This window comes from Athene noctua, chromosome 13 (assembly GCF_965140245.1).
Source record: "Athene noctua chromosome 13, bAthNoc1.hap1.1, whole genome shotgun sequence".
Lineage (NCBI taxonomy): Eukaryota > Metazoa > Chordata > Aves > Strigiformes > Strigidae > Athene > Athene noctua.
Genome location: NC_134049.1, coordinates 15,548,081 through 15,568,646, shown reverse-complemented (window position 1 = coordinate 15,568,646; position 20,566 = coordinate 15,548,081). Strand labels below are relative to the sequence as shown.

At 38.1% G+C, this 20,566-nt stretch overlaps 1 protein-coding gene across 2 annotated transcripts in view; it reads right to left on the bottom strand.

The window, feature by feature from the left end:
* The window catches only part of SPG11 (SPG11 vesicle trafficking associated, spatacsin), a 41,959-nt gene that overhangs the window by 13,665 nt on the left and 7,728 nt on the right, over positions 1–20,566 (bottom strand). For both annotated transcript variants that reach the window (XR_012634448.1, XM_074916611.1), the window contains exons 10-32: positions 19,365–19,543; positions 19,026–19,202; positions 18,496–18,567; positions 17,947–18,074; positions 17,099–17,277; positions 16,408–16,615; positions 15,677–15,880; positions 14,655–14,761; positions 13,711–13,856; positions 12,745–12,906; positions 11,929–11,995; positions 11,314–11,479; positions 10,177–10,382; positions 9,364–9,472; positions 8,691–8,850; positions 7,236–7,493; positions 6,832–7,032; positions 6,410–6,517; positions 5,157–5,319; positions 4,531–4,745; positions 3,430–4,174; positions 2,449–2,591; positions 846–1,044 (exon numbers count right to left, since the gene is read on the bottom strand). Coding sequence is in view for 1 of the 2 variants with exons in the window: in XM_074916611.1 (XP_074772712.1) it covers positions 846–1,044; positions 2,449–2,591; positions 3,430–4,174; positions 4,531–4,745; positions 5,157–5,319; positions 6,410–6,517; positions 6,832–7,032; positions 7,236–7,493; positions 8,691–8,850; positions 9,364–9,472; positions 10,177–10,382; positions 11,314–11,479; positions 11,929–11,995; positions 12,745–12,906; positions 13,711–13,856; positions 14,655–14,761; positions 15,677–15,880; positions 16,408–16,615; positions 17,099–17,277; positions 17,947–18,074; positions 18,496–18,567; positions 19,026–19,202; positions 19,365–19,543 (4,302 nt within the window). In the remaining variant the exon portion in view is untranslated. The remainder of the gene's footprint in view (positions 1–845; positions 1,045–2,448; positions 2,592–3,429; positions 4,175–4,530; positions 4,746–5,156; positions 5,320–6,409; positions 6,518–6,831; positions 7,033–7,235; positions 7,494–8,690; positions 8,851–9,363; positions 9,473–10,176; positions 10,383–11,313; positions 11,480–11,928; positions 11,996–12,744; positions 12,907–13,710; positions 13,857–14,654; positions 14,762–15,676; positions 15,881–16,407; positions 16,616–17,098; positions 17,278–17,946; positions 18,075–18,495; positions 18,568–19,025; positions 19,203–19,364; positions 19,544–20,566) is intronic.

Here is a 20,566-nt window from a genome sequence, read left to right as displayed (position 1 = left end):
ATACTGCTACTCTAACTACACCTATAATTTGACAAATCCAGTAGGCTGCTGCTGCTGAAAAAAAGAACATTTTCCTCTTCCTTACACAACACGGTTCTAACCCATCCCTTGCAGTGGCTCTGATTCACACTCTTCCACGAACCAGCTGAACTCAAGTCCACAGAAAACTCTCCTGGACTTGTTTTCTGCTGGGTGAGTTGACTCCTCCAAAGGAGGGGCACCCGATCCTCTGAGCTAACCAAGAGAACTGGTACAAGGGAGCCGCAAGCGTGAGGGATGGCAGAGTGGAAGACAGGAGGAGCAGAGGAGAGCACGCCTGGGTTCACGAATCTCTGTCTGATGGCTCACTGTTTTGCATGGAACTCTGTTGTTAATGTTGTGGCAAAGTGGAAGTGACTCAAACAGAAAAGTACCCCCAGTAAACTCCTGCTGTTTTGAGAAACATCCTTCATTTCACAAAGTGAAAAAAAAAAAAAGGAAACTTCTAGCCATGCCAGAAAGACATGAACATGAGTCTTTCCAAGTCAGATGATGTGGGGCTGAAAAGATAGCGACTAAAAAACCCAAACAACCCTTTTTTTTTAAAAAAAACCCCACATCAGATTTACTTCCATAGGAAATAAAACTACTGCAACACCACACTGGACACAAAAATAACTAAAAATAAACATTTGTATAAAACTTTATATAAGGTAGACGAGGTTTGCAAACCTTACACAAGAGCTGCCCAAACATTACTGTCTATAATTAGCACTCTGATATCTCCAGAGCAAGGACTGTTTTTAGGATACACAAATACCACACTTAAAAACTGGCTAAAATACAAGATCAAGCCTCTTTACTACCTTTCCCTTCTGAAGATGCCAATAATTCCTGCACGATTTCTTCAGCCACCAGCTCTGCCACTGTTTCAGGCTGGAGACCCTGCGTGGTGATGAATGCCTGAGCTTTCCTGCATCTGTCCGGCTGATGGGACGACAGGATTGCTCGAAGCACTTTTTCAGGGTCGTGGGCTGACATTTCACTGTAGGAGCAGTTCAATTCCTAAGAAACACATATAAAACTTAGAAGATTCTCCACAGCAAAAATTCCAGTCCCAAACATATACTGACCTACAGTACATCTTAATGATGAGCTGATGCAAGAGGGGAGTGCTGGAGAAGCAGACAAAACTAATTTTCAAAAAATGAAAACATAATCTGTCCTTTTATCAGTTAACAGTGCCTTCACCTCCATATCTTCAGTATTCATGTTCTCCAGACCAGGACAGCAGGTAAGTACTTTGTATTTGAAGTTTAACTCACAGAGCAATGCCATGGGCAGAGATGCTTTCCTGAACCCAATATAAACCTTAACACTTAAAATACCTAGAAGGCAGGCAGGAATATTTCCTCCCAAAGGAAGACCTGTGTTTTACTGCTTAAGTTTTTACTTATGAGGTTCCTTTTCTCTACATACCACAAACTCTCAGTGAAAAAGATCTACTAGTTTTTACATTTTCTACAGTTGGAAGAGGAGTTGATAAATACTCTGCCCTAACATATTACACCTTTACCAATTTAAAAATAAAAAAATGTACCTCAGAAATTATCAACTCTTAATTCAAGAGTATGGACATCCAGCTTCATGCAAGAAGTATAAGGATGGTATCAAAGGAAACAAGCCAGTCATAGGACTACTTCTTAGTAGCTCAAACCTAAAGCACTCACTCTGAATATCTGAGGCAAGAAAAATTCTGTAGGAAAATCTAAGAACCTCTGTGATAAAAACAATACTAATATTTTCAGCATACTACTGTTTTTATTCAGAAAAAACTAATGTTACCTTCCAAAAATACCATGGAAAGTGGTTTCGTACCCTGAAGTGTTCAGCAGCACCGTCTGGAGAAGCAGAGGTGGGCTGCTGGCAGTCATGAGGGTCAAAGAGCAGAAAGGCAGCAAACAACAACTGGCAGCTACTCCTATCACTGTCCGGGTCAAACCACTTGGAACTTATTAGCCACTCCTCTGAGAGGCCTCTGGTCAAAGAGCTGCCACTGTGTGGAGACTGCAGAGCACCCCTCTGCTAAAACTTTTAAGGCAGCTGCTATCTGTGTGTCTACTTCTGAGTCGGTGTTGATTATGAAGGCATCCCACAACACAGGCCTAAAGCAAAGTGCTAGATAAACAACATATGCTTGAAAGAGTATAAAAAAGGCACATCAAAGAGGCTGAAATCTGGCTTAGTGGAGCCAGGGGTAGGGGCCTGGGGCATCTGGGACCTGAGTTCATTTCAACACTTCATGCCTAGGAAGCATCTGGCCATTTTTCCACACAAAGGCTTGGTCATTTCACCCTCTGAAGCTTGTTTCAGGCACCTGATGAGTACTTTCACCACTCTGTCCTTTCCTTCCACAGCACAGCTTGATACAAACCACTTGTTTCTTCAATAATGTTACTAGACACATACCTTAGAAAGCTCATATAAACAGAGAACCTGTCTGCAGTAGTTTCTCCCATGGACACATTCATCTATGAGGGCGTTCAGACTGCAAACAACTTGATCATCTAGAGATGGAGCCACAATGTGCGTCCAGTCTTCTAAGCTTGATGCTGGAAGCAGAAATACTATAAATTCCTTTCTCATAAAGACAAGACCAACAAGCCTCATACTTGGAGCAAGACTCCAGAAATCTGTAGCAAATACATAATACTTTCTCACTCTTTGAAAACTGACCTCTTAATACCTGTGATTTTTTTCTTTTTGTTACGTTTTAGGGTGCAAACAATATGACAGAACACGTGAGCCAAAATATCCACAATACTAAGATGTAGAATTCCTAAGCATGAGAGCAGCGTCTTTCTGATGGCTTAGGCTTCATTTATTCTATTTCTATTAAGCTTTATAAATATTAGTATTAGAAAGTATTATTAGAAAGTAATGTTCCAGCTGTTCAAACTTCATAAATATGCACAGAGTATTTTACATACAAATACTATCAGTCTTAGCCTTGCCATTAATAAGAAACACTGAACCCTTTATAATGTACAAAGAATTCAGAGAAATATTAGTTAAAGCATTTCCTTGTTTCAGCTCCAGAAACACACTCAAGATTTACCAGGGTGTGTATCCCAAAAGCAGGAACATAGGTGAAGTTCAGTGCTACTTTACCAGAACAGAGCTGTTAACTATAAAAAATGAACAGTAAAGAGACTATAGAAACTGTATACAGAAACACCCTGCCTGGAGCACATACAAGCAATGTATATTACAAGGCTTCAAATTCCTTTCACTAGAGGATTTATGAAAAAAGGAGATAATGCACTGTCACGAAAACCTTCTTTCCTGCAGAAATGTTTGGGGAAATGAACACTGTACCAAAGGAGGAAGAATCCAGTGGAACCCCAGCAATGGTATTACTTGTCAAGTGAAGTGGCTAGTGCTCCTTACCGCCTGGGCCTCTGCCCTGCTGAGATGCACCACTCTCAGGTGTCCTCTCTCTTGCCACCAGGAGAGTCTTAACATCTGTGTGTAATCTGTCCAGATCAGTCTCCCCTGAGGCCAGAGCTCTGCAATGCAATACCAGTGAAACATCTCTGCTGTAGAAATGGAAATACTGACAGACACGGCTGGCTTCATGCACGTTTCCTTCATCAAGAAGGCATCCGATCAGAAACTTGAGTGATTCCTCCTCATCATTACTCAGGGTCTGTTGAGACTCTCTGAATGCAAGACCCTCTAGTTTTAAGTACTTTGGTGTGTTCAGAGCAGGTAGCTTTGAAAAAGAAAACTCCTTAGCCAGGTTATCAAAGGTAAGATCCCTGTTCACTACAACATGGGAGGAAAATCTCAACTTGCCCAACCCCTCATCTGTGGATAACGTTTGTTGTGTGATGCGACAAATCCAGATCTGCTTCTCTATTTCTTCTAATTTGTGCAGTGACACTGAGTCATCCTTGGCTAGCCAATGGCCAGCTAGGGTAAGCAACAAATGTCTCTCCATAATGCTGTTTATCTTCTCATGAGCTGAAGATTCAAATACTGTGTTTGCCTGATCCAAAAAAAAATCGGATGCAGCTTTGCTGGAGATTGAATTTTTCATGAAGTTGTCATTACATTTTTTCCAGAATTCAATTCTTGTCTGGTTTTGGTGCCACTGTCCAATGTCTCTTAAACGATGTAGATCTCTTAGAACCTGCAAAATTCAAAGAGGTTTTAAACAACCATCTTTCCAAAGAAGAAGAATCACACTGGATGGCCAGCACACCAAAAAACTCAATTTAAATCAAGTGTCTCAGTATGCCATAAATCCATCTATTTTTCTCACCAAATGAAACTGACTGCACAGCAAGTAAAAATAGAGAATAAGAAAAGCTATACCGTCCTTTTCAGCTCTGTGCTTATAGGTAACTTGTTTGGTGTTCTTGTATTTAAAATAAAAAGTGATATGAAGAAAAATTTGTGTTTCGGGAAGGCTGAGAAGTAACATTCTTAATACTGCCAGTAACAGGAGTGTCAAGAGGTGAATATCATTATTTAACTAGACCGTACCTCCTGTGTCACTACGTTGTCCATGGGCAGCTCAGCTCGTGCTGCGACCTCCCGAGCCAGCGAGAACATTCCCTTCTCTTGTAGCTGCTCCAGAATTGCTCTGCACTCACTCTGAAACGTCTCCATACTGTAACTCGTTAGGATGGAGCGATTAATTGATATGGAGGAATCCCTCAGGGTCTCACTGAGTGCACAGAGTTTCTTCACGTAAGGGCCTGTTTTAAAAGAGCATAAACAACTAAAGGCGTTAAAGGTTTTTAAACCTGAGGAAATTCTGCTGCTTATTTCAGCATGCAACCCTGCCACAGAAGCACAGATTTTACACTCTAAAGCTTTCACAGGACTGAAAATAAGCTCTAAATCCATAACTAAAGTACTTCTGCAGATAATCTGTGCACTCCTCATCAACACTTGCACGTAATCATTCTCCCAAACAGACTTACACACAGTTACATTTTCACCACTGCAATTCACCATAATGGCCAAGTCTGATTATATAAATTCTCATACAAAAATAAAACAGTATGAATACACATAAAGGAAAGGTTTTCAGTCACTCCAAAAACATTGTATGGGGTCTTTAGATTAAAGCAGTAATACCATCTAACAGAGGAAGCTGTATTTACCATCGAGTAGCAGATTCTCTGCTGCAGCAAACAGCTGTAAGAGCTTTCCTAATTCATATTCCGTTCTACACTGCTGCAGCATCAACTCAAGAAGAAACACTGCTTGTGATTCCAACCATGGCACGGGTAATTCTGAAGCTGCTGGTTCATCTTCAGTTTTAAGCTGTGCAGATAAAGATTTTTAAGTGCTGGGCAGGGGTTTTTTTGCAAACATAGTCTGCATTTTGGTGGGAATTGCCCTGGCAAGAGAAGGTGTACCAGATCTACCTCCATCTTTAAGAAACAATGAACTGCCACTCCCAAGGGGGCACTGATCCATTACTGATGTATGTTTGACTTTGATCTGGAAGTAGTGAATTTTATGGCACCAATTACTCCTGATAATCACAGAAGAGATAAAAGATGCAAGAAGGATCAAAAATGGATAGATAAAATAAATTGCTAGATTAATAGCTCCTGTCAAACTGCTCTATACTTTATAAGCATATCCGCTATGTGCGTGGCACACAGGGAAAGGAAGCTGATCCAGCCTTAGCTTGAATTGCAGGAAGGAAAAGTGCTAATGACAGGGAATGTTAGTTACCAAGATATTCGGGGAACTAGAAAATTGTGACGGAAAGAACTGGAATAATTTGTGAAAACATCTGTATGTGGCAAAGAAGGAACACTGCAGGAAAACACTTCGGTCCTCTTAAAACCAACTGCTAAATCAGTGTTTTAATCAAAGGGTGTAATTCAGTTCACTGAGTCATTTTCAAAGTCTATGCAACTACCAAAACGAAAGCAATATCACAGACTTTTTCAAAAACTTTGAAATGTATTCAAAAGAGTTGTCTGTCTCAAACAGATATTCCCTGTAAGTCACTGGTTTATTAGCTCAGTATTGATTTGCCCTGGTCAATAGAGAATAGAGAATATTCCACACTTACCACAAACAGTGGCCCTACTTGAGTCAGTGCCAACCTTCAAACAGTAAAACTGCTCACACAAGGAGGATGACATTGCATTTCAATTAGCCCATATCAACTTAAACCAAAATGAATGCATTGTGGATTTTGAATTGTCAAAACCGTTTTTCCATCAACTGCCAGCAATAAAAAGAATTTGTGGAAACCTACTGTTTCACAAGTGGGCTCCTAGATCACGCTAAACATATCCTTTTTCATTATTTTCACATAGGACATCAGATGCTTATCACATTCTAATAAGGGAAGACCTACGCAATGACATTTAGAGAAAATGAATTTGCTTACTTTTGTGAGACTTTCCTGAAACTTGTCCAGTTTGGTTTTGGCTTCACTGTATTTTTTACAGTTCATACATAGCTCATACATCTCCAGTATATACAGTAAAGGGGAATCCTTTGAAACACAAAAATAGGTTATAATTCTTCTCTAAAAGTACCTCAATAAATGTAGAATTTGTCTTCCTCAGCACCAGAATAATCAAGTTCTCATTTATTAAAATTATATGCAAGGTTGATATATGATCTGCAAATGTGTAATAATTGGAAAAACTTCCATTTAAACATCTTACCTGACTAGGATTTTCAGTGGATTACACCCAGGTTATCTAGGCCACAAATAGTGAGAAAGAGGGGGAATCTATAGGGCACTTCCTCACCAAGATGATCTGAGATACACTCAAGTATATCATTGAAAAGACACTACCTTACCTTTAAAAAGAGCTGGAAGCCATTTAGAAGTGGTTTACTTTTTTGCTTTCTTAAAAAGACTTTCCAGATAACTGAGAGGTCATGAAGATCCCATTTGTGATTTTCTGCTGAGCTCTGAATGTGGTTTGTTGCTTCAGCTCTGGTAGTATCATCCCCAGTGGTAATTATCCAAACACAGAGACAATGAATAATGTTTGCATCCTGTCAAATGACAAAAATGATGGTTTTGTCATAACAGACCAACATCACCTCATTATATATCACTTGGCAAAACATGTCATAATATTCACAACTACTACAAAAACTGAGAAAAAAACTTGGTATCTGCCATTTAACATAATTATGTCCAACCATCACTTTATTACTTATTTCTCTGAAAGATAAATAACTTCATCAATACTCACTTGGAAACATGCTGCTAAAACACTGAGAATGGGAGCATGCTCTCTCAATCCTTCAGTCAAAAGGTAACGTGAAGGGTTCGAATTCCCCTGGCACTGAAGAAGGATTTGGAAGAGACTATCTGCATATTCGCTCTTAAATGCACTGGCAGCACCGTTTTCAGGACTCCTGGCATCAGGACACAAAAATGGTAACTTCTCCAGTGCCAGCATCAAGTGATCTTGTAAAATGGGAGTGAAATCTTGAAGGATAGAAATGACCTAGGAAAACAGAATGAAAGCATCTATACAGAGTGAGATCCAAACAGAACGAGGGGAAGAAGAACTGAAGCATTAAATATGCAGAAAAGACAAATAAAACATTTTTCAAAACATTAAAACATTGTTTGGAGACCTGGAAAGTATTCTGTAGGCGTGAATGATTCTAATAAAATATTGAAGCTCATCCTTTTACATGAAGCTAAAATGCCTCTCTTAGAGACACTTTTTTGGCATTATCTCTCATACTACTAACAGCATATCATGAAAAGTGTCTGGTTAAGTGTCTGTTGTGTAATTTCATATTCCTTCTTTTCAAGATAACAACAAAGAGATCCAAGTTAAAATCCTAGGCCTAATAAGTATCATCTCACCTGAAATTTTCCAGTTTGCTTCCTCACATTACTTTTCCCAAATTTCTTTTAATTATTACATACTGGTAATATTTTGTTCATTTTTAAATTACATTCAAAACAAAAAATGGAAGATGTAGATTCTCAAAAGCTGAAGTATCTTTACACAAAAATCCATGCAAGTTTTGAAAGGAAAGATGAGTGGCTTTATTAAAACTTACACTGAATGTATGGTTAATTCTCCAGTAAAAAAAAAAAGTAACTAGATTACTTTAAAAAACAATTGAAAACCTATGAACAGTATGAGTATTTCATAATTTCAACTAAATTTAAAATGAAAATTAAGTCCCTTCTTGGCAAACACTTTTGTGTGCAATTCACTTCAAAGAGACACTCAAATCACTCCTCTCTGAAAATGGTTTTCTCCACTACTGATAAATAACATCACATAAGATTTTTCCAACAGGGAACTTTTTTCCTAATCTTCTCCTTTCATAGTTAGCTTTCATGCTCTTAAAAGCGTATTATTATATCTGCTGAACAGTCAGCTCCCTCTAGAGCCATTTTCCTTTGTCCTGCGTTAGCTTTTCACATACCAAGAGGGAGATAAAAGTAGAAAAGCTGGGAAATCTGGCTGTAAGAGAAGAGCTGTCATAATCAGAGGATATCGAGCACCCTGAGACAGCTACTAACTCCCTGGAAACCGATGAGACTTCCATTTTGTTGTACCCACATGTGATATTCTCTTGTTCGTATCAATTTTTTCCTTCCTTTTTTTGAACACCACAGACAATAGAACATTCTTGATAAACCTATCTTCACTTAAAACCACACACAGACAGCTCACCTCATCCGGCAGGTAGCTGTACAGCTGGGTTTGGATGATGAACTGCAGCCAGTCGTTGGATTTGGCACATTCCTTCAGGTAAGATGTACTCAGTCCGATATTATGGAGTTTACAGAACTGCATTACCAAAGACCACTGCCTTCTAGAGTCACTAGATGTCCTGTGTGGGATTTAAAGAGTTTCAGCTGTAATAAACTGATATTTATACCAAATGCTAACAATGTATAAACTCCTTGTGTGGCATTAGATCCACTGCCTGAAAATACCAACGCCAGCACTTCATCAATTTCCCTACAGCTCAGGTCACATTCCACTGTGGGAACTTCCACACCACACCCTGTGGATGTTCCCACTCCCCAAGGCAGGTATTGTCCTGTCTTGACAATGCAGGCTTTGAAAAGAAGTCAACAATCTTCACTCCTAAGCGTGCTGCAAGAGCTCTGTGGGGCACCAAGTCTGACACACAGACTGCACCTCCTTATTCTTGCCAACAGACACCCGTTACCTCTACTATTTGAAACAGCAGGACTATATTCTAAATTCAAATCTTGTTGTTCAGTTTACTGCAATAAAACACAGAGATCTCTTTAATATTATCTGAACATACAAATACCAAAAATCAGTGCTCAATCTCAATCTGCCAGCATAATCCCTTAAATCATGTTTTACTCACTTCTTTATTCCTTGACGCTCCACTGCATCCCAAAAGGCTTCTTCTAAGGAGATAAGAACTTCTGCTGCTGCTGCTTTTTCACTATCAGCCAATTTTCTTAATTTTTCAACTGTTTAAAAGAAGGTATTACTATTTCTGAGATGCTATTTGGGTTTAGACTAAGGGTAATATTTTCAAAAGTACCACAATCAACAAGAACAAATCCTATTAATGTAAATGTTTCAGTAACTACACGTCTGGCACCAAAGTGGCTACAAGATTTTTGAAACTTCAACTTTCAAAACACATAAATGCCAGTAGTCTCCTAGTTGAGACAAAAAGATACCTGTGGACCTACAGCTAGAAATTAAACTTTCTGAAGTTATGCCTAGGATAAATTTAATTTCCTTACAGCTTTGAACATCTGATTTCACTGCACCTATAGGACAGTTTTAAAGTACAAAAGAAAAAAGAGATTTGGTAATGTCCCTTTGTTTAATCCTCTTGTTATCTTATTACAACATCAGGTTGAACCTGACTAAATATGACACTGAGCCTTAGGCAGCTCTACAACAGTGTCTCTTGGATACTCCCGCAATTCTGGCTGCATGTCATATTACAGTCTTCCTGCCTTGCTTAGTACACAAGGTTCAAAATACACCTTCAGAATTAGTATGAAGCAGGAAAAAAAAAAAGAGATCAAAATTCTTAGCTCTTCAAAGGACAGGATGTTTTTACTGCATTCCTGAGAAGTTAGGCACCCTTTCAATCCCTCTCTGCTTCTCTTCCCAATACATAGTACATTATTTTAAAACAAATAAAAGACACCCTTACCCAAAGACTCTCTTATTTGATTGTGCTGAGATTCTTCATTTCTAGTTCTGTAACTGAAAATTATGTTCGCGACTTTAATATCAACCCTGAGTTTGAGGCTGTCGAGACCGAGCAATTCTAGAAAACACACACAGGCTGCTCCTACCGAAGGCAGAGTGAAGAAAGAAAGAGCTAAAATACAGGCTTCATTTCCCGCCTGCTGAATCCTGAAACAAAAGGAACACCAGTTAACACACAGGATTTTTAACCAATTTTCAAACATGTGTATTCCCCATGTAAACAAATACCTACAAGGTTTACTAAACTCACAGACTTCATTAGCATGAAAGATATTTACAAACCAGAAGTTTCATATTTATAAAAAAATGCAGGGAGAAGAATAAAGCCTCAGACGTGATAAGCAAAGATGCCATAATTTAATAAACTAACAAAAACTAAAGCCAATGCATTTGATGACATAATTAATAAAAAACACTTGTCAGCAGTTTTAGTGCATTAACATATATATTTTTTTCCCAAATCTTAGCTGTTTACACAAGAGAAACTGATCTGTAGAAATTATGAAAATAAACACATAGTGACTTATACACAAACAAGACATTCTAGAAACAAAATTATTTGTTCTGAGGTAACACCTACTAATTTTGAATATACCTAATAGTAAATTTAATATATTCAAGCAAGATGTCTAATTTGACTGTATCCTTTTGAAGCTTCAGCCAGAAAATTTCATTCCTTCAATCTCCAGTACATTACTTGTCTTATTAATTTAACTAAAGTGTCATCCTTAGGAAATGTCAAAGAAAAAGGGCATCTTTTTTTCTACAAAGTGATCTAGAGGCTCAGGTCCCCAGAAGAAAAGCCTGCCTGTGGTTGGTATGACTGGAATATATTTCATTCCTTGCTTTCACTGTGCAGATTTTATTTAGATAATTCAAAATAAAGCTCACCACCTTTTAGGTGACATCTGATTTCTACCCTACTTGATGCTAGACTGAATAAATTCCCAGGACACCGACAATTTCAAATGATGCAATGCACACCACTTGTATGCTGGTGGGGAGGATTCGTGTTACTCCATGAGCTAGATTGTAACTTCAAAAGAACTATCTGACTGTCATTTTTAAGAAGACTTACAACTGTTTGGGGGATTTGCTCTTTACTAACTGCTGGACCAAAAATGTACCAAAAGCAAATGATGGACGTCCACGGTGCAAATAGTACAAAAAATCCAGCCGTTCCATTATAGCATATTTGTTCACCAGGTCAGGGGATGAAAAATGGGGGAAGTCACTTGATGCATCTAGAAAGAATATCATCATTATTATGAGCTGATAAACAGATGAATTAAACATAGAAAATGGCTTTCAGCTACAAAACATGAGATTACAATCAATACCTCTCCTCTTGTTCTAATTCAAATCTCAGCATACCCAAATCCCGCTGAAATTACAACTCTCGTGGTAAAATCTGAACTCTAAATCACTTCTTAGGCCCTCAACTTGCTTTTAAAAAATACTGCTTTTCTATCTCATAATATATTTAGACAAAAATCTGTCTATGAAGACCTTAATGAAAAAAGGCAATCTATCTAGGATTTAATTTCAAAACAAAATTTTAGGAAATTATACTAATTTTTTTGTAAAAGAAATGGCCTTTTCAATAAGTTTATCTGACAATCATTCTACTGGAAGGTACTTTATCCTAGGTACTCAGGCTAGAAAAGCCTATAAAACATGAAAAATAACATACCTGATACAGCAAGAGTATTTGTTGACTGCCAGCCAAATAATTTAGTGGGATCAAAGGGCACTAAAGACTGAAAGAAAAAAAATACATTGAGATAGCTGCAGATTTTTACATCAGACCAGACTACAGAATATTTTAGGGAGCTACAGCAGCAGACAATCAGAGTGGCCTGTGCTGCTATCAATCAGTGATGGATCTCATGCAGTTCTCTCTCAAAGGTACATATTCACCTGCTCCATGGGATCTGAATGCAGACAAGTGCAGGGAAAGGCTTAGACTCTGGTCTAAGGAAACAGGGAAAGAACATACTCAAGTATTTTGCTAAACTGTGATCTTAGCAAAGTTAACACTTTCCTGATAATGAGTAATTCGTAGCATTTCTTCCACCTTTCAGTTTATCTCATACCACAGATCCAAAAAGGCATTTGCCCAGAAATGCGTCCTGACATTCCATGAGACACTATATTTTAATTCCAAATTTCAATTTCCTTTAGACAATTAAAAGCATTTTAATTTTTGTAATACTAACCAACCTGCCCACTGAACACTGCAAGAATACTCTGACATTCCAGGACTGCAGAAGTTAAACACTGCAGATGTCTTTACATGTCTGGGGGAGGCAGGGGGGAAGCCAGACTCACAGGATTTAGATACCATTTTAAAAAAACGTTCAGAATGAAGCTGTAAACTTTAGCTTCAAATTAAGGATTCCAAGGCAATGACATATGGTGCCCACCCTCCAGGCTTTAATTGAAAACAAGCTTCTCTTAGTTGACTTTTGTTCTTCCGAAAAGCACTGCTGAGAAGCATTTTGTGTACCTGAACAAGATGGTAAAGAGAGATGTCAGGTGGCAAAATTCCATGAGAAGTACATGGGGGAAAGAGACTGGCTTTGATTTTGGGGTAAGGAGTCAGTGCCATTTTTAAGAGCTGTGGATCAACTTTCTTTAGAGGTTTTTCCATATCTTCATTCTGAAGAACCTACATTGCAAGAAAGCAAAATGATTTCATTAGGAAGAAGAAACTGCATTGAGGTAATAATAAAACAATCTTTGAATGTGCCAAACTGCCTCATGGGAACTGGACATACGGTGACAACACCGAAAGTCTGTTTTTTCCTGTAAATTCCTTTTAAGTTATATTACACATATCTTCAACACTACCTGATGTTCTAGGTTACTGTGCTATGTATCAAAAGCTATCTGCATTAATAAATTCTATTCCAACATGTGGTACACTGAGCAAAAGAAAAGTTTTCTTTTAAAAGTGTAATTGTTTATGATGTGCTTTTTGATCTCTACAGCACAATGCAACTAGTAACACAATGTAACCAGCCAGCTGAAGTTTTTTTTTAAAATCTGCACATACCAAAAAAATCCAAGCAGAAGAGCAGTCCAGTTACCCATTGCTTCATTTTCTTAAAAACTACAAATGACTGCAAAAGAAGGTAGTTGCCTAACAAATACAGGCACACCAATTTAAAAGGTTTTTTAAAAAATATTCTCCAAACTAAAATTATTTGAGGAACACAAGTGCCTATAAACACTCCCGGCTGTAACTGTTACAAAGGAGTTAAATACTCCAGTTCACAGTCACTGTGTCTTTTCTAAACCATGGAACCTCAAAACTGCTCTACTCACTTTATCTGGTCAGCTAACACTGAAATACGGAACACTGAAAACAGGGTTTTGTTTGAGAAGAAACTATATGATGGCATAATTTTATTAACGTCATGCTTTGAGTTATCAACACCATGTGAGAACAGTAACGTGGTGCACACAGTACCTGATCAATACCTCCAGGTGCGTACATTGTGGTCGCGAGTGCTAACAGTGTACGTCCTTCCAGCAGCATGCTGCTCACACTGGCTTGATTACTAGGAATCAAGATCTGAGCATTTGCTAGACTAGCCTGGAAAATCATCTTTGGATCTTAAAATTAAAAAGTGAGATTTAATTTCATGCAAAACCAATATTAAATCATTACATCTTTCATTAAAACTCTTCTATGACTATGAAAAATGCTGAATTTCCTATCTTTTGTTGTTAATAGTGACTTCTCTCAATTTAGTTATAAATACAGATAGGCTGTTCCAAATTTTACCAAGATTTCCCCAATTTCATACCACAGTTCTACCTACACAGACTGATTTGGATAGAGTCCCACAATTCAGCACTGCATTGGTTTAATTCTTTATCCTCTACTGATCACGCTTTCTTAAACACCCATCTTATTTTTATAATTTGTTAACCTGTGACTCTATGAAATGTTCTTTAAAAAGTCAAGTGAGTTAAAGGCACAAATTCCTCTGATTTTCAATGACAATAACAACAAAAAGCAAACACATAGTCCAAGGAGCAGAGAAATCAAAATGCACCAGAAGCACTAGAGGAAACTTTGATTTTAATAGTATATGCATTTTCTTACGAATTCTCCTTCTGTTAAACCTGTTGAGAATACAATCAAATTGGATGGTCATATACAGAATAATTCTCACATATCCACAGCCTCCAAATCTTTATGTACAGTTTAAGTAGGAAATATAATCCACTAAGTAGGAAATATAATCCACATTTTAGAGATGAGGAGCTGATGCAGAGGTAAATGATCTGACAGGGTCAAAAAAAAGTTTGCAGCAGAGCAGAGAATTAAACCCAGCTGTGCCAAATACCCAGTGAGTAACATGAAGGTGGCAGCACCTCCCAAGCAAGGCCAGGCCAGGCTCCTACCTCGTGGATTGCTGGCGACCCCACGACACTGCACAAGGAATTCAAACCAGGGATGTGCTTCGTGCAACTCCTTGTTATCCAAAATAGGGCAATTTGAAGGAGTTAAACTGGAAATGAGTAGCAGCACAGTGAAAATACAGTATTTGTAACCATCCCCTGCCCCAGTATAACACTGCACTAAAAATTAAAAGCATCTGACTCGGTGTTACAGGGACTTACTTCATCCATTCTCATGAAGGAGTCAAATCACATCACCCCTCTCTACAAGATGTACAGCTTTAGCTGACAGGGCATCTCTGACAGTTCCCTTCTTTAAGATTATGTTTCTGTGCTTGCTTGTTTCATAAATCAAAGCAATAGTTTCCAGACCTGACAACCCCCAACACTCTGCAAAGAGTCTTGACTCATAAACACTACTCTGCATAGACTAAATATTTTATGCAAACTAAAACTGATTATACACACAAAGATTTGTTGGCTGGTTTTCTGGTCCACTGTTACCTTATTAATAATTACACTGTTAGACTGGAGTTACAGCTAAGAAATTTTAATTGCAAAGTATTCATTAAGTGGAAAGTATTCATATAGTTCCAATACCTAATATTGCTTTCTCCTTCAAGGTCCAACTAATCCTAATTTAGATGGAAACCAGCAATTTCTTTATTTGTGAAAGTATCAAGCATGAACTCATACTTGTGCTCAAGTGAGAGAGATTCTGAAGAACAAGTTGTCTTGGCTCATTTAAGACTCTATCTCTTATAACATTATACTAATTACAACTATAATTGTTTCCTTTGATGACTGACACGCAAATTAACATTGACAAGACAACCTGAATAAAGCTTCACAACACAGCATGAAACCTAACACACTGCCCCATGGTTTTTCATTAAATGACAGTGTTGTGACCCAAGTAGTCTTCCTCACCAAACAGGTCAAGGAAAACTCTCGCTGACAGCTATTAAACTAGTGTTTCGTCATTTAAATCTGCATGAGATTTGAGGAATGAAAAGCATTCATACCTGTAATAGTCTAAGTAAGTGTATAACAGATACTGCAAATTATGTTCTAAACAGTGAAGGACAAAACGAGCATGGAAGTCCAAACCGCCTGCAGCTTTGTATTTTGGAACAGGGTGAGGATTTTGCAGTACTCCCCCAAGCTGAGACACTCTTCGGAGCAGAAGTTCAAAATCTTGCAACTCAGAACAGACAAAAGTTCCATTTCTATCAGAAAAAAAGAAAAAGCATAGGCACTGATTAGACAGTTATCATTTAACAAGTTCTGAAGGGTGTTTTCAGTTCAAAATTATTAAGCAGATCTTTCCTTCTAGGGGATTTCTTCACTACTGAGGCAAACACAACATGCCAAAAGACATCCGATAGTGCTCAAACAATATTGTAGTTACTACAGTTCTTTGCAAAGAACAAGGCATGAGGGAAATACTATGTGTTTAGAATTTTCTCCCTTGCATTAAAAAGGGCATCAGAAATATAATCACTATAAAAGATCAAAGGGCTGACAGAGGATTTCTATTGCTCTCATGTTTCTTACTGCTTTCAGACAACAGAAACTGCAAGTACAAGACTAAAATTAAATTTATTAATGGATTTGTGCTGTTTCAAAAAAAGGGCACTAAATACAATATAAAAATTAATATGTACCCAAGATTTTATCAGCATATACATCTATAACCATCTGATTTTAGCTTCACATAAGGTAGAAAGTAGCATCATGCATTAAGGGCACATACCTAGCCAGCTTGTTTAATATATCATTTCTCATATAGCTACTACATAACGTGTTCCGGTCAATAATGTCTGGAGTGAGAGGGGGCCAGTTAGCTTGTCCACACAAAGTCTGGTTGGGCTCAGATTCTTCAATCCACGAGCAAATATTAAGCCAATCATGCTGGGCTGTCAAGTGCATCCAAAGAACCTCAGGATTACACGTCTTGAGTTCTGTGTTCAAAAAGGCAAACTGATGAAACCAGCACAAACACACAGTGCTTTGGGAAATAGCAACATTTCTTTATACATCTACATATTTTAAATGAACGGCTGCAATATGATGCTGAGATTAAGCATACTGCTACAGCTTGTTAGAGCTTTATGTTGGAAAAGCTAAATGTAATCCTACAGTGTAATAAGGGTTACAGAATGCAGCAGAGCATGACATCTACACCAAATGGCCATGCACTAGACAAGTGTCTTTCAGCTAGTTCCAAATTTTTCTCTACAGGAAAAACACAGATCCCCGTCAGAACAACAGGATGAAAACACATTGTTTACCCATTTTCACTGACAAAAAAAAAAAGGGACATACTGTGGTAGCACACAACTTCAGTTATATCAGTGTCACTCCAACACAATTGCAATATATGACGTCAAAGACAGACTTTTAATTCGCAATTTTTCGTAAGCCCTTAGCACTGGAATACTTGCCTTGGCGTGGTTTTCTGGGAAGAAGCATCATTTCCTGAGTAAGCTCATCCCACCACCGAGCCCAGTTAAACATCACTCTGACTCTCCTATTGTGAACCCGATGTCTATCACAATTCAGCAGCGAGTCTAGAACAGCTGTATGTCTGGAAGAGTCTTGTTCCTTTCTCCAGGTCTTGAAGCTGCAATGAAGGATTGCATTAGGAGATTTTCTAGTACTCTTAAAAAACAGTCCACAATTTAACAAACAGAAGACAATGAAAGGGTCAACAAATTTTGCTAGTCCATTTTGAAGAAGAGTTCTGAAAGTGGTAGAGGGACTTACTGCAGCTAAAAGCTTGAGAGTGCATAGAAGAGCAATGAGCAAAGAATTACCTCATTTTTCCAAAACTGACATAGCAAATAATAAATACTGTAACATTTTTACAATTAGTTAACTGTAAAATGATTTTTCTAGGTTACTTAAGTTTGCTATATTATGGATATCATAGATCAAAACCAGAACAAACATTCCACCTGAACATGTTTCATCTGATTAATAAATGTAGTAAGATCATTTGTTATTAAAAAGACTTCATTTATGGTGATGATGACATGAACAGAAGATCTCTGTTACACCGACAATAGTACATAATGACAGTCTGGAAAGAAGACAACAGCAATTGTTACACTAATGAGAACAGTAATCAGTTCCCACACTGACTCTTATTTCTGCAATCAAAGACCAGTGTGAAGTTAATGAAATTACAGGAGACTGTTAGCGCAGTAAATCACATGGAATGTAGAAGCTAGCATAGTTTAAATCCTATTAACGTTATGAATTAAGAATTAAAACTGATAACCCACATTACCTGGAAAGAGATTGAATCTCTTTATTTTCTTGGAAGGGTTCCGAGTAAAAGCTTTCAACCTGATGCACAAAGTCTATCATTTTCTTCTCTTTTTCAGAAAAATAATTTTCTTCTCGTAAAACTTTCACCTTTAATTCAAATTAAAGTATTACCTCCAATTCCATTTTTTTATCTACTTATAATATATTAAAGTTGTAAATGCTCCTGCAAGTGTAAAGAATTAACCAACTACAGGAAAAATGGTGGAAGCATTGAGGTCAATACACTTAAATTACAAGAGGGCCAGGAGTTCATACTGTGTGCAGGTAGACCAGAGCCAGCACTCAGAGATGACATTTTAACCCGTTTTTACTTTAACTGCAAATACAAAAGAACATTGGCATGTCAATGACACGTTTCAGCAACTGCATTGCAAGGATGCAGGGACAAAGCCTGCTTGGTCCCATTCTGAGGGTCTGTGCAAGACAATGCTTTCTCTCAGCATAAATACACATCAGACTTCAGACCTAAGAGGATCAGCTAGACAAAAAAAGCCTTTTCTACACTTACCAACAAGTCTCGTACATGTTTATCAACTGTGTAGAAACATATCTTATGCAATTCCTCCTTCACATCAAAGCCCTAACAAAAAAGAAGATAAATCATTGTATGCAAACAGCACAAATGCAGCTGTACATTGATAGAACAAATACACCTGCTTTCTTCCCAAAGCACACAATCTTTTACAAGTATGCTCGTCATATTCACTTCACCAGCTACTACAGATGTCATAACAACCCAGGGATCTGTGTGATGTCTCCATATATAATCTGCACTCTTTAATACCCAACTTGCCAAAATCACCATTACACTCTGCTGATCATGACATCAGCAAATACACATTCATAACGAGGCTCCCTCAGCATTCTGAATCAAAGCAGCTCTTAAAACAAGTTAATTTTCACTGTAATATATCTATGTGGTGGAATCAACGCATCTGTAAGACACCTAAATGCTCCCCATACTCCTACCATTAATTTCTTGCATTAGTCATAAAGAAGTGCTAAGAACTATCAGCATGCTTACTGAACACCTCTCACCATATTTCGTAGAAGTTCTGAGGCCTCTCTGGTATTGTCCTTCAGAAGACGGTCATAGACCAGATTCAAACCTGTCTGGATAAACTCTTGAAGACTTTGAGCAGGATGCTGATGCATTCGAAAGAAAGCCTGAGCCTCTGGCATTTTGTTGCTTAAGATGGCCTCAGCAATGACTTCCTAGAAGGGGGTAAAAAATGAAACAAACTGATCTCAGTAATCTTCAGTGCTAATATTTTTATAATCCCTATGTTGTTTTTTTTTTCCCCAATAAATACGTTTGCATATTAATAATTTCCTCAAATATATTTCATAGGAACAAAATGGATTACTCATTTTTACCTCTGGTGTCAGTTTTTCCCACATGTGGCTTTCTTCTAATGCAGGTAGGTCTTCATCAAGATCACTATCTGTGTGTACCGTGTTTATTTGTGGTCGAGGATATCTTCTCAGAAATTTTCTAAGTTTAATAATGTAATCAGTTAAAATATCTGCACTCTTCTGCAGGAATTCATCAGGTTCTGTCAAGAGCATACAACGTATCAGTTAAACACAAATTAACAATACAGCATCTTTAGTGTTGAATTTTAATGTTGAATGCATTCTCCTAATAAACAGAACATCAGCTCTGTGTTGCACTTTGATGTGTACAGGTACTGATACTGTCCACCACTGCTAGCAAACTGTCAGGATACAGTCACAATTCTACCAGTGCTCCAGAGAGGTTCCCCTGTACTCACTGATGTGCTTTCCCCTTCAGGAACAAGTAAATGAGAACTGAAATTTTTTATTAATCCAACCAATCATTAGTCAGGTAAGTCGCATTTAAAATGCAGGGACCTTTAAACATAACATTCATGTAGTAAGAAACAAAGACTACCAAAAATCACATGGAATAAAAAGACTAAGAATAACAGTTAATGGTCTGCACCTTTTACCATCAGAACATGTATGGCCTGTTGGTCCACAGGCTAAAAACCACCACCGAGAGCAATTCAGACCCACACGGCAGGACAGCACACTGAATGTTGGGACACGTCACCCCACTCTCCACAGTTTTCTCTAGCAAAACAAAATTGTCCTCTGGAATTCTGTCATTTTAATACTTCACTAGTATTCCAGCTCTTACTCTATTCTTGTACCTTTTAGGCTGTAGTTCAAAAGGCAACATTTCAGGACCTTTGCCAGCGTAAGCACTCAGGGACTCCCACACCCAGTCTGCAGCCCCCATCAGCCATGCTTCTTGCTTCTGTGCCACCCCTCATGTTACTCCGGGATGGGTGACTGTGTCACCACACAGTAGATCGGACTGGGAAGTGCTCCAGATGAAAAATAATCTGGCAGGCTATTTTTTCAGCTGTATCAGTTTCTTAAACTAGTCTATTCCATTCCACAGCCACACAAAATATTTGTGCCGGAATATTTCAAGTGGCAGCACTGAGAAAAGAACAAGCAGCTGAGGGCTCAACTCAAGCCACTTTAGTGCACGACCACCAAGTGTCCAGCGATAGCCTGCAAGTCCCATTCTGCCATTCCTATGCATC